Source organism: Temnothorax nylanderi, unplaced genomic scaffold, assembly GCF_030848795.1.
Source record: "Temnothorax nylanderi isolate EJ_2023f unplaced genomic scaffold, tnyl_v1.0 TNYL_tig0258_pilon, whole genome shotgun sequence".
In the NCBI taxonomy this organism is placed as follows: Eukaryota; Metazoa; Arthropoda; class Insecta; order Hymenoptera; family Formicidae; genus Temnothorax; species Temnothorax nylanderi.
The window spans coordinates 211,862-225,672 of NW_027249320.1; the positions used below are offsets into that span (position 1 = coordinate 211,862).

Sequence of the window (13,811 nt, forward strand, 5' to 3'; positions counted from 1 at the left end):
AAGAAATAAGAATTAAAAATACAAAATTCAAAATATTTTGAAAGTTTTAGTTAAAAAAACTTAACGTTGTTAACAAAATTGTATATTAATAAAACAATTTCTATAAATGAAAAAAATACTTTAAAGTAATGTGTTAAAGTATTTCTATATTTACATTGTAATTATTAATATAATAAATTCAAACTAAACTCAGGCAATAAGAGCCAAGCGTGATGTTTTAACTTTGGTTGTGAAAATAACGATATCATTTTGACTTGATGTTTGAGTTTTAATCAGGTTTCGTATATTTATAATGTAGCTTAATGTTAAGATATTACGCTGAAGATAAGAAGAGTTGAAACGTACGTAATTTGACCGTATTTTATTGACTGTATTTGCGATAATAAATTTGAACGTTAAAACATCACGATTGGCTCTTATTGCCTGAGTTTAGTTTGAATTTTTTATGCATAGAGCTTTTATACATATCTATTAATATAATATTCTAAATTAATCAAGAGACACGGTAGTGTCTCGCGCCAAGTACACGCGGAGCGAGACCAACCGTGACTCTTTTACGCGACGCGACGGGTTGCGAGTACTCGAGATGTTGAGATCTCGATAACGAGTGAACGGATCAAGTTCTAAGTAGGCTTGATCGATAGCTTGGGGTCGACTTGGGGGGGGGGGGTTTCTCCTATAATATTTTCCGCTACGTGCCCTACGAGCGGAGATATTGGGACGCAAAGTCCAAATGTGAAAAATTTTATTTAAGATACTCCTCCTCCTCCTCCTCCTAACGCTGCGATTATAACATACATATAACAGAGTAATGTCACTTTCACTTTTTCGACACTGGCGGCGCTTTCGCCAGCGCGCTGTCACAGTCAGTTCAGTTAATACGTGTGTGTAAGTGTGTACTGCGCGCAGTGCAGATAGTGCGTTCAGTGCGCTGTCACTGACAGTTCAGTTAACCTATCGAGAGACACGGTAGTGTCGGAGCGAGACCGACCGTGACTCTTTACGCGACGCGACGATTAATTCAAGGTAATTGTTTTATATGTAATTATATATCTATTATTCTATATATATTACTGTTACTTACTATACTACGTTTACGCGATTACGCGAGTGTTTACACAGGTTAACCTAGATATATTAACGGCATGGAGCTGATGCCGAAGAGATCCCGTTTACGCGAAGGAATTATCGTAAGTTATCGTATCGTTTTCGTAAGTTACTATACAGAATTAAGTAACGCTCGCGTAAACGTAGTATAGGTTAGATTACCGGTTTGTCTTTGTTACTCATTGCCAAAAAAGAAAGATAGAACGACGTTTGTGTCGGCTTGTGTCACTTGCTGGAAAGCTCCCTATGTATGCAAGTCTAACGCCTATTGAGTTAATATGAAATAATTTTCCTAAATGTAATAAAAATAACACGATGTTATATATGCGGTTTGCCGTGATTATATATATATATATATATACACATGTGATTTCTGCCCAGTGCTCTGAATGTTATGTGATTTTCACCCAGTGCTCTGAATGTCATTTAGTCATACATATCATGCTTTGATACAAGGAACGTGAAAAAGAGCAGGAAAAGAAAAGAACAAACAGAAGAGACAGATTCAAGCTTTGTCTTTTAATCTGGATGAAGACAATGCCGAAAAATCCCCGCAGTCAGAAAATGAGCAATCTGATGGCCTCGCGATTAAGAAGATTAAGAAAAATCCAGATGTAGATACAAGTTTCTTGCCAGATAGGGAAAGGAAGGAGGAGGAAAATAAACTTAAGGAAGAATTGAGGCAAGAATGGGCTAGAAAGCAGAACGCGTTGAAGGAAGAAGAAATTGAGATCACATTCAGTTATTGGGATGGATCTGGCTATCGTCGGAGTGTTATAATGAAGAAAGGTGAATGTCTCAGTGATTTAGAGAATTTTTAAGTTATTAAAATACTCCAGTGTCACTTTTGGAGTAACATTGGCGTGATATATAATGATCTACTGCATAAATTAAATTTTCACATACAGGTAATTCTATCTATCAGCTTCTTCAGAGATGTTTAGAAGTTCTGAAGCGTGAATTCAGCGAGCTTAAAACAGTAATGGTAGATCAGTTAATGTATGTCAAGGAGGATCTTTCTTATATTACCGCCCCATTATACGTTTTACGATTTTATTGTAACTAAGGTAAATATACTAAGTGATAAAACTTATGAAGCAATATCACAATGTTGGCATGTTATTTTAATGTATGTAATATTGCGATTAGGCACGAGGAAAAAGCGAACCTCTGTTCAGATTTGACGTTCACGATGATATTCGTGTTATGCACGATGCTTCTGTCGAAACTTAGGAATCACATGCCGGAAAAATTTTACTTAGGTATTTATCATTAAAAGAATACTTTGTATAATTCTCTTTTATGTTATTTCTCACTAGATCATGGTACGAGAGGAACAAACACATTTTTCCAGCGAGTAGATGGGAACCTTTTGATCCAACGAAAAGTTATGATAAGTATACAGTGTCGGATAAAAATAGGAAGAAAGATAAAATCTGATAAACTTAGATTCAACGAATTGTCCAATTTCGTTTAAAGGATTCAGATTCAAATTCATTCAGTTATGTGATAATATTTAATTCATTTACTCGATTATGTAGCTCTACTAAATTACTTTAAACAAAATTGGACAATTCGTTGAATCTAAGTTTATCAGATTTTATCTTTCTTCCTATTTTTATCCGACACTGTATATACTTGTCATAACTTTTCGTTGGATCAAAAGGTTCCCATCTACTCGCTGGAAAAATGTTTGTTCCTCTCGTACCATGATCTAATGAGAAATAACATAAAAGAGAATTATACAAAGTATTCTTTTAATGATAAATACCTAAGTAAAATTTTTCCGGCATGTGATTCCTCGGTTTCGACAGAAGCATCGTGCATAACACGAATATCATCGTAAACGTCAAATGTGAACAGAGGCCCGCTCTTTCCTCGTGCTTATAGATATCCATTAACAGGTGGTACTTATGGTCGGCAGTCCAGACTCCGGAAAATCGCATTTTGCAAAGATTTATCTGAAGGAATACGGATACGTCAACAGAGACACTTTAGGCAGCTGGCAGAAGTGCATTGCTGCAGTCCAACAATACTTGAATCAAGGAAAAAGTATAGTTATAGACAATACCAATCCTGATCCAGCTTCGAGAAAGAGATATATTGAGATAGCCAAGAAGCGCAATGTCTCGGTCAGATGTTTCGTCAGAGACACTTTAGGCAGCTGGCAGAAGTGCATTGCTGCAGTCCAACAATACTTGAATCAAGGAAAAAGTATAGTTATAGACAATACCAATCCTGATCCAGCTTCGAGAAAGAGATATATTGAGATAGCCAAGAAGCGCAATGTCTCGGTCAGATGTTTCGTCATGACGACAAGTATAGAACACGCGAAACGTAATAATAAGGTAATCGAAAATTAACATTAACCGTCATCGTGTGAAAGAATCGTATGAAGTAATGTTTCCGAAAATTCTAATCGATTTATTATTATATTACAGTTTCGCGAGTTGACTGATCTAAGCCACATTTCAATCAACGAGATTATTATCAACTCCTACGTGTAAGTACATTTTAGATATATACATCTCTACACTTAAAATTATTTATCTTTGGATATGTAATTATACTTTGATGTTACTCTTTTGCAGGTAAATGGTCGACAGAAGCTTACAATGTGGTACAAAATTGTTCCTCAAAGGGAGTTGCTGCCCAAACTCAGATTGAAGGTCGCATTCAAACTAATATTTATGCAAATATTTATTTTATGATACAAAATTATGAGGTAAGTAGTTATTATTATCCAATCTTCGAGAATCTCTTTGCAGATGCGCAAATTAATTGAAATTAATTGATTTTTTAAAGCTAATTTCCCTTACTGAAGAACTGGTAATGAACGGACATGCTGAACAAGTAGGCATGGGACCAGATGAATGAAGCCAGAAACACTTGAATCCATCTGTACATAAGAGTTGTCAAGAAACTCTACAATTTTCACGCATAATCCGCGATTCTTAGTCAGTATGGACTAGAGTTTAATACAATCGCCATTGATGATCCCCTTTAATCGCGTCAAAATTGATTATTTCGCTTTTTGACTTCGTTCTTTACTCATGTTGTAAAATAGTTTTCCGATTGTGCAGAATATTTTTATTTAGAAAGAAATTTATAAAGATTGTTATATTGATCGTAGAGTAGAGAAAACAATAAAACTTAACATTTTACAAAGTAGTGTCACATTTAAACTAGAACATTGTATCGAATAACTCAGACGAATTAGGAAATTCGTTTCTACGTGACTCATGTCTATTTCTGATTGGGGACGATTCGAGAACTCATTGAAATAATTTAATTTCTTTTCACGTTTAAATTTAGGTCACCGTAGATTAAACTTGTTACCTTAGAAGTTATTGTTAAATGGCGCATTTTATTTAATATTCCGCACTTCACTGTTGTGGCATAAAATTATTTTATGTTTCAAAAGATGGAGACTAAGCTTTCGGATTAATCCAGATGTACGCATATATACTGTATATATTTGATTAATTGTTTACTTAGATATCGATGATTCTTGCGCGATATGCTAATACATTTTTTTCTATGCAAGATTTCAATGCAGTAGAAACTTGTTAACTGAGAAAAAGAGTCTATAAATGATTCGTAACTCGTGCAATTGCGCTCAACTGGAAACGTTTGGCAGTTATGAAATGTTAATATTTAATATTGTTGTTAAACATAATATAGAAATATTTTTCTAGGAAATGTATACAAGTAAGGTTACAATCATTAAATCGCTCACAGTGCTCACGTACATAACTTTGTCGCGCGCTGCGATTAACTCAATTTATTATAATTTATTATAATTTTTTAACAAAGCGAAAATATAGCGCAATGAACATCGTTACGTAATAATCATTCGTAATTCATTTTCGTGTATATAATAATTTTCGTGTATATAATATGTAGCTGAGCGCAATCTTTGACTCTATTCAAATTTTGTACAACACTTCATTTAGCATTGTATTAATCATTAAGTAGCTTTGAGTACATTTAGTAGCTTTTGTATATTCGTCAGTTTAATCCTTGAAGTTATTAAGACTTGCATGAATTTTTACCGCAAGTCCTCTTACATCTTTTATACGTCTTCTGTAAAATATATAAAAATATATCATAACTGAATTAACTCGCATATCTTGGTCTGTCTTTTTTTTCTCCATTGCTTAACTTCTATTTGCCTCCCGACTTGACGTATACGCTACTATACTCGTCCAAGACGTTATTCGCGACATTTACAAGCTCTCTGTCTTTCTCTTCAATCGCTCTAAAAAAAATGTGTCGTCTTGAAGTGATTGATCTCCCTAAAGGATTTAAAAGTTACGCTTTGCGAAGACATAAGATATACGTTAGCTGGAAAATCGATTCACAGCGAGATTAGAAAAAGACGGAATGTTATGCGGTCGGTTCTTCAACAGTATAACGGGTGAACGTTTCGCGACTAGGTTAATCCACTTGCATATCGGTCATTGCGATCTCGCTCTTGTACATACTTAACTCATCGTCATGAGACTAGCTCCATTGTTCGCGAAGATACTTTTCTCTTGTTCTCTCTTCTGCTACCCTAAGGCGCGCGCGCGCGCGCGCGTGTGTGTGTGTGTGTGTGTGTGTGTGTGTGTGTGTGTGTGTGTGTGTGTGTGTGTGTGTGTGTGTGTGTGTGTGTGTGTGTGTGTGTGTGGTGTGTGTGTGTGTGTGTGTGTGTCAAACGTTTTAACTATTATTAACAACTTCAGACACATTACATTTTTATTTTTAAGTAGTAATTTTTTTCTGTGGTATACATATGTATAGCATTAACAAGGTGTACAACTAAAAAGGTTACAGATTATTATTTTTAAAAAACTAAGCAAAATATTAAATTGTTGTTTTCTTTAGAAATAATAGTCCGTAACACCTTTAGCTTCACACCTTGTATAGTCGCGGACAGAAAGGTTGTCCGAAAGGTTGTCCGACTTTGAGCCGTATTCATAGTATGAATACGGGTGTATAAGTCGGACAACCTTTCTGTCCACGAGTGTACATACTGTTTATAAGATTATAAGATATATTGTTTATAAGATTAAGATGCGTAACACTACAAAAAGGCGTGATATCCGTACAAAATTACCTTTTTTAAAAAAAAGGTAAAAAAAGGCGCCAAGTACACGCATAGTAGTGTATATGTATTATGTTGTTACCTCGAAAAAAACAAAGTGGTAGTATAATACCTCCAAATAGCTTTACCCTGTACATACTGTTTATAAAATGCGTAATACTACAAAAAGGCGTGATATCCGTACAAAATTACCTTTCTTAAAAAAAAAGGTAAAGAAAGGCGCCAAGTACACGTATAGTAGTGTATATGTTGTTACCTCGAAAAAAAAGAAAGTGGTAGTATTATACCTCGAAAAAACCTAAGTAACAAGTGGTAGACGTACTCTTTGTATCTCGAAAAATCTCGAAAAAATCTAAGCAGTAGTATCTTTATTTCCAAAAAATTATAACCCAAGTGATACACATCACAAAATTATGTTACCTTATCAAAGAAGAGTCGCGCTTCAAGTGATCTATTACAATTACAAAAAAAAAATGATATCTCTTTAAATTACAGCGCCAATTACAGAGAGAACATATATATTGCCTCAAAAAATAATTGTTGCACTACTTTGAAAAATCTTTACATGGTGTCAATTAGAAAAAGAATGTATGATAACAATTTTATAAGATTAAAAAATTTTATTTAAATTTAACAAGGGAATACAAGATATTTAAATACAAAGTTTACATGTGTATTTTTTAGTGGTCACAAAGAATTACAGAGGAACAGTACAAAATAAAAATATTTTATTAAAATATTTAATCCAACGAGGGAATACAAGGTATTTAAATACAAAGTTTATATATGTATTTTTCAATAGAATAAAAGATTTAATCACAAAGAATTACAAAGATAGTACAAAATAAAAATATTTTATTAAAATACATAAATTTTTCTTGTAAAAAAACTTGGCGCTGCTAGACCTCGAAATTTTAAATAAATAAGGATAACAATAAATAAAAATAATTCATAGAAGAATGCGACGGGAGTAACAAAATGATTATCAGCGTGGTGTGTATGTGCGAGCGAGTGATATGGGTGTGCGTGACGACGGCGAATAATGCGGCTTATAATTAAGTATAGGATAAGTTTATTTATTTATTTAAAATTTCGAGGTCTAGCAGCGCCAAGTTTTTTTACAAGAAAAATTTATGTATTTTAATAAAATATTTTTATTTTGTACTATCTCTGTAATTCTTTGTGATTAAATCTTTTATTCTATTGAAAAATACATATATAAACTTTGTATTTAAATACCTTGTATTCCCTCGTTGGATTAAATATTTTAATAAAATATTTTTTTTTGTACTGTTCCTCTGTAATTCTTTGTGACCACTAAAAAATACACATGTAAACTTTGTATTTAAATATCTTGTATTCCCTTGTTAAATTTAAATAAAATTTTTTAATCTTATAAAATTGTTATCATACATTCTTTTTCTAATTGACACCATGTAAAGATTTTTCAAAGTAGTGCAACAATTATTTTTTGAGGCAATATATAATGTTCTCTCTGTAATTGGCGCTGTAATTTAAAGAGATATCATTTTTTTTTTGTAATTGTAATAGATCACTTGAAGCGCGACTCTTCTTTGATAAGGTAACATAATTTTGTGATGTGTATCACTTGGGTTATAATTTTTTGGAAATAAAGATACTACTGCTTAGATTTTTTCGAGATTTTTCGAGATACAAAGAGTACGTCTACCACTTGTTACTTAGGTTTTTTCGAGGTATAATACTACCACTTTCTTTTTTTTCGAGGTAACAACATATACACTACTATACGTGTACTTGGCGCCTTTCTTTACCTTTTTTTTAAGAATTATTTATTACTTTCAGATATTTAAAAATCTAGCAGCACCAAGTTTTTTTAACTAAAACTTTCAAAATATTTTAAATTTTGTATTTTTAATTTTTATTTCTTTTAAGGTAGTCCTTTCACCTACGCACCTATTATAGTCAAGTAACAGTCCGTCATGAAGTAATTGAAAACAAACATTGCAACATCCCAATAATTATAATAATATAAAATATAATTTTACACGCACGATTTAATCGTATTTAATTATTTACTAATTAAAAAAATATCACAATAGTAGTGCGGTTGGACTCGATTTAGGTTAGGTCAGGCATGACGGTACGGGCTGCGTTCAGAAGCGTCACTCGGGTGCGCACAGGTGTGCTCCCTTCTCCTTCTAACTTGCTGAGATAGAAGGAGAGGGGAGTGTGCTCGTGTGCGCTCGGGTGACGTTTCCGAACGCAGCCACGAGTAAAGCAATATGCGATTGGATCCACTACTTATTTAACCTCATATATCAGAGCAAAACATACGTTAAGCCCTTATTTTCAAGGTACGTACGAAATCCGGAAACTTCAGGGAATATTTTAAGACATTAATAATGTATTCATCTAATCGCTAAGTACATGTATTATTCGTTGAAAACCTCGGCCGTGGCGATTTGCATCATTCTATCTTTCTCGTTCATTAGATGTAAACAAGGATAGAATGACAATAGCACGCTCCGCGAACGCACATTTAGAATGACTTATTTCTTGTAAATTTTCGTTAACCTCACCTGATTTTTCGTACACATGCCCCTTATTACTGTATATTTAACATATATCAAATTTAGGTGCCTATCTAATACTTATTCTCATGAAAGGACTACCTTAAATAAATGTTTAACCCTTTAGGGGCCTGTGTACATAATTATGTACATTCAAAAAAAAACTTAAAAAAACTAAAAAACTAAAAAAACTAAAAAACTTTCATCAGGGACGTCTTTTAAGACTATCTTATAAATTATAACATTTTACTCCAACGGGATCGAAGTGTGGCCCCTAAAGGGTTAATTTTGTATTCATTTTTACATATCACTTGGGTTGAAGATTTTTACATGGGAATACAAAGATACGTACCACTTGGGTGTAATTTTTTAAAAGTGCATAAGTTATTTTTCGAGGTAATACATAGGGGAGACCGGGGCGGAGTTGTCACCGGGGCGGAGTTGTCACCGGGGCGGAGTCGTCACTACAATTATCTCGAAATCTGTATGTTGCGTGAACTCGCCATTAATATTGTAAACACTACTTATGGTGCTTATGTGACCAACGGAGTTTAGTGAGATTATATGCCATGTTGTGATTTTCATTAAGGCAAACGTGTTTTCGGAGGTCAAAAGTAAAATTTTTTGCGCGTCGAAAATTTTAAAAATTTTAAATATTATTTTCTCTCCGAATCTCGAGATAAGTGATTCTGAAGAGTATGCATGCTGAACACGAATCTAGTGAAATTTTTTTATTTTCGTTGATTTCTAATATTTCATGAGCGATCAAACTTAAAATCTGTGTCCGGGGCGAAGTCGTCACCAAGCCATATCGTGGAGGTTTCGGATGAAAATCAAAGTCAAAGAAGCAGCAGTGGTCGGATTCCGGCGAGGACTTGGATAATATGTGCTGCGTGTGCTCATAGATGACAGAATAGAGCTAACGAGAAACAGTGCATTTCGTGTGAGCGTAGGGCACATAAGTATGTGCACTTTTCTTGTAATTATTTTCCGCCATCGTGTTTTTAATTAATGTTTCCATTTTTCTATTAAAAAATAATTAATAAAATGTATCCTATCATTTTTCATGATCGGAATTATGAATTTTCATTTAAAATTCAGTCCGAGAATGGAGTGACGACTCCGCTCCGGCAATTTTGACATTTCAATTTTTGCACCTTTGTCGTTTTCACTTTATCTACCAGTTGAACAAAGCGACGTAGACCAAAAATGTTCTTATAAATTTTGTAGCCAAGGGTTCACTCTTTACAACGGTATACCACATTTTACTAAAATTATTTGTTTTGTTGTTAAAAATCGGCACCGAAAAAATAGTGACGACTTCGCCCCGGTCTCCCCTATGTAATTGGCGCAATTTTTAAAGATTTTATATATATATTTTTTAAAATACATATCACTTGGGTTGAGTTAGGTAACGTCAATTTTATGATATAATAATTTTGTTAAAAAGAAATAAAGCTACTACTACTTAGGTTGGATTTTTGGATTTACAACATACATTGCGCGTGTACTTGGCGCCTTTTTTTACCTTTTTTGAAAAAGGTAACTTTGTACTGATATCACGCATTTTGTAGTATTACGAATCTTATAAACAGTATATACATGGTAAAAGCTAAAGGTGTTACAGGCTATTATTTCTACGAAACAAAAATTTCACATTTTGCTTAGTATTAGAAATAATATTAGACTATTAGAAATAATAGTTTGTAACTTTTAGCTTTACACTCTGTATATAAACTTTGTATTTAAATACCTTACATTCCCTTGTTAGATTTAAAAATTTTGAATGTTTTAAAATTGTTATCATACATTCTTTACCTAATTGATACAATGTAAAGATTTCATAGATTTGTTTGTTTTAAAAAATACATATTACTTGGGTCGAGTAAATTAACGGAACTTTGTAATATTATAGTTTTGTTAAGAATCTTTTGAAAAATATACATTGCTTGGATTGAATTGAATAAGGTAACGTAATTTTATATTATAACAATTTTCAATTTTGTTAAAGCGTACACTTCGGTCGGAATAGAAAGATTCTGTATTAAGGTGTTTTTTATGTGAGGGTAGAGGTGGGAGTGGGAATGGGTCGTGATGTGTGTGGGTAAGGGTGTGAGTAAGGGTGTATTAAATTAGGTTATATTGAAACGTGTCGTGATATATTAAGGTATTTTAGATGGTTGGAAGGGGAGTGGGGATAATCAGGTGAATGGTGTAAGTGGAGGTCAGTAAGAATCCCACTCGGCATGTAATATTTCAGAAACATTTCTGCAAAATTCCATTTGAAATATTACACCTTTCATCAATATTTCAGAAATATTTCACGACCGTTTCTCCAACATTTCTGCAATGTTTCAATGTCCGCAATCATTTCAAATGCAACCTTGCTGAAAGGTTTCAATAATATTACTGAAATATTTCTGAAACATATCTACACAATATTGCAGAAACACTTCAGAGATATTTCAAATACATTTTGCACTGAGAAAAATGTTTTGTATTAGCAAACAAAATTTTGTTACTGACGCAAAAACTATTTGTTGATATGTGAAAAATGAAATATTTTGTTACCGGAATAAAAAAATATATTAACCTATATGCGTATAGCCGCCGCGCGTTTGTCCGAAGAAATCCGCTCTCTCAGCCGGTCACCCATCCAAGTAGTATACCGGCGTCTTGTTGCTTGACATCGATGATCGAACAGGGTAGTGGTGATTCTCTGACTCTGACGCTTCTTTCTTTCTTATATTTGCTTATTTTGGTGACAAAGCTATCGTATAACAATATTAACAATACAGATATACGAATAAATATTTTTTACCAGTCAGCTTCGAATATTATTTTCTTTGTTATTCTTTATTCACTGGCGAAGAAAAGTTCACTTTCTGGTACAGGTAAAGTCATCGAAAAGTGAATACTTTACGAGATATTTCATATTTTATATTAAAAATGCCATATGACAAAATTGGAAATATCAGAAAATTCTTAATAAAAGAAAAAATGCAATAAAATGCAATAATTATATAATAATAAATTTAATTTTTTATAAGTTTTAAAGTCTGTCAGCAACTTTTCGGAAATATTACAAATGCAATGTTGTATGTGAAACATTCAAAAATATAACGCGTGCAATGTAAACGTAATAATAGTTTTATCATGTATCAGAAATGTTTCTAAACCATTACATCTGCAATATTGTAGAAATTCACTACCTGCAATTCAATTTTTCATTACGCAATCTTTCAGAAATTTTACAGAAATATTTTAAATGCAATGTTGCGTTTGATATGTTACAGAAATATTATTCGTGTAATGCAAACGTAATATTACTTTTATAATGTTTCAGAAATATTTCTGAAATATTGGATCTGCTACATTTTTTTGTTGCAATATTACAGAAACTTACAAATATTGTAAACAACTTTCTAAAAGATTTCAGAAATATTGTTAATGCAATATTATGAAAAACATGATGCAGGTACATTTCTGAAATATTTCAGATGCATAGTTACAAATGAAATGTTAACGAAATATTTCTGCACCATTTCCGAATATTTCAATATTTCAGCAACATAACATGCCGAGTGGGGTGTGAAGGGTGTTTAGGGATGTGTGAGGATGTACGCGAATATTAAAATAAATTTATCAAAAATATGAACCAGATTTCTTATTTAGGTGAGTGAAAGGGGATGGGGGTGGCCAGGTGAATGGCGTAACTAGAGGTCAGTAAGAGTGTGAAGGGTGCTTGGGGGTGTGTGAGGATGTACGCAAATATTAAAATTAATTTATCGAAAATTGAACCGGATTTCTTATTTAGGTGGGTGGAAGGGGGGAGGTGGTTAGGTGAATGGCGTGAGTGAAGGTCAGTAAGAGTATGAAGGGTGCTTGGGGATGTGAGGGTGTACGCAATATAAAACCAATTTATCGAAAATATGAACTGGATTTCTTATTTAGGTAAGTGGAAGGAGGTGGGAGATGGTCAGGTAAATGACGTAACTGGAGGTCAGTAAGAGTGTGAAGAGTGCTTGGGGGAGTATAAGGGGAGTAACCTGATATATTAAAGTCAATATGAACCGGATTTCTTATTTCTTATTTCTTATTTCTTATTTCTTATTTCTTATTTCTTATTTCTTATTTCTTATTTCTTATTTCTTATTTCTTATTTCTTATTTCTTATTTCTTATTTCTTATTTCTTATTTCTTATTTCTTATTTCTTATTTCTTATTTCTTATTTCTTATTTCTTATTTCTTATTTCTTATTTCTTATTTCTTATTTCTTATTTCTTATTTCTTATTTCTTATTTCTTATTTCTTATTTCTTATTTCTTATTTCTTATTTCTTATTTCTTATTTCTTATTTCTTATTTCTTATTTCTTATTTCTTATTTCTTATTTCTTATTTCTTATTTCTTATTTCTTATTTCTTATTTCTTATTTCTTATTTCTTATTTCTTATTTCTTATTTCTTATTTCTTATTTCTTATTTCTTATTTCTTATTTCTTATTTCTTATTTCTTATTTCTTATTTCTTATTTCTTATTTCTTATTTCTTATTTCTTATTTCTTATTTCTTATTTCTTATTTCTTATTTCTTATTTCTTATTTCTTATTTCTTATTTCTTATTTCTTATTTCTTATTTCTTATTTCTTATTTCTTATTTCTTATTTCTTATTTCTTATTTCTTATTTCTTATTTCTTATTTCTTATTTCTTATTTCTTATTTCTTATTTCTTATTTCTTATTTCTTATTTCTTATTTCTTATTTCTTATTTCTTATTTCTTATTTCTTATTTCTTATTTCTTAATCTTAAAAAATTCGTCCATTCGCGTAAATATACAGTGTTTCGATTCGCGTACTTGGCGCGAAACACAACCGTGTCTTTTGATACCCCACACTTTTACGATATCTGCAAATTTACTACTTGTGTATTGAGGTCCTGCGTCAGAGTACAAAATTTTTGGTATTCCAAACTTGCCAAACATGCCTTTCAAGGATTCAATCGTAGTTTCTGTATATAGTCAGATCCTCCATATCACTTATCTCTACAAACTTACTGTACG

General features: G+C 32.3%; 2 protein-coding genes and 1 long non-coding RNA gene across 3 annotated transcripts in view; 2 read left to right on the forward strand and 1 right to left on the reverse strand.

The window, feature by feature from the left end:
* LOC139780034 (uncharacterized) overlaps positions 1 to 12,918 on the reverse strand; it is a 200,439-nt gene extending 187,521 nt beyond the window's left edge. The window contains exon 1 of the mRNA XM_071718562.1: positions 11,342 to 12,918. The gene's annotated coding sequence lies outside the window, so the exon portion shown is untranslated. The remainder of the gene's footprint in view (positions 1 to 11,341) is intronic.
* On the forward strand, positions 1,154 to 2,336 carry LOC139780032 (uncharacterized). The gene is made up of 3 exons (XR_011720084.1): positions 1,154 to 1,896; positions 2,016 to 2,174; positions 2,257 to 2,336. It is a non-coding gene; the product is annotated as an uncharacterized lncRNA (long non-coding RNA).
* LOC139780028 (bifunctional polynucleotide phosphatase/kinase-like) lies at positions 2,982 to 4,959 on the forward strand. The gene is made up of 4 exons (XM_071718557.1): positions 2,982 to 3,455; positions 3,549 to 3,610; positions 3,699 to 3,832; positions 3,913 to 4,959. The coding sequence occupies exons 1-3, from the start codon at positions 3,021 to 3,023 to the stop codon at positions 3,700 to 3,702; spliced, it is 501 nt and encodes a 166-aa protein (XP_071574658.1). The 5' UTR covers positions 2,982 to 3,020; the 3' UTR covers positions 3,703 to 3,832; positions 3,913 to 4,959.
* Positions 12,919 to 13,811: the final 893 nt, after the last annotated feature.

Bases quoted from the DNA above. Each gene is read 5' to 3' on its own strand.
- LOC139780028 (XM_071718557.1), top strand. From the start codon at position 3,021: ATGGTCGGCAGTCCAGACTCCGGAAAATCGCATTTTGCAAAGATTTAT. The intron at 3,456-3,548 runs GTAATCGAAAAT...ATTATATTACAG, and splicing joins ACGCGAAACGTAATAATAAG to TTTCGCGAGTTGACTGATCT.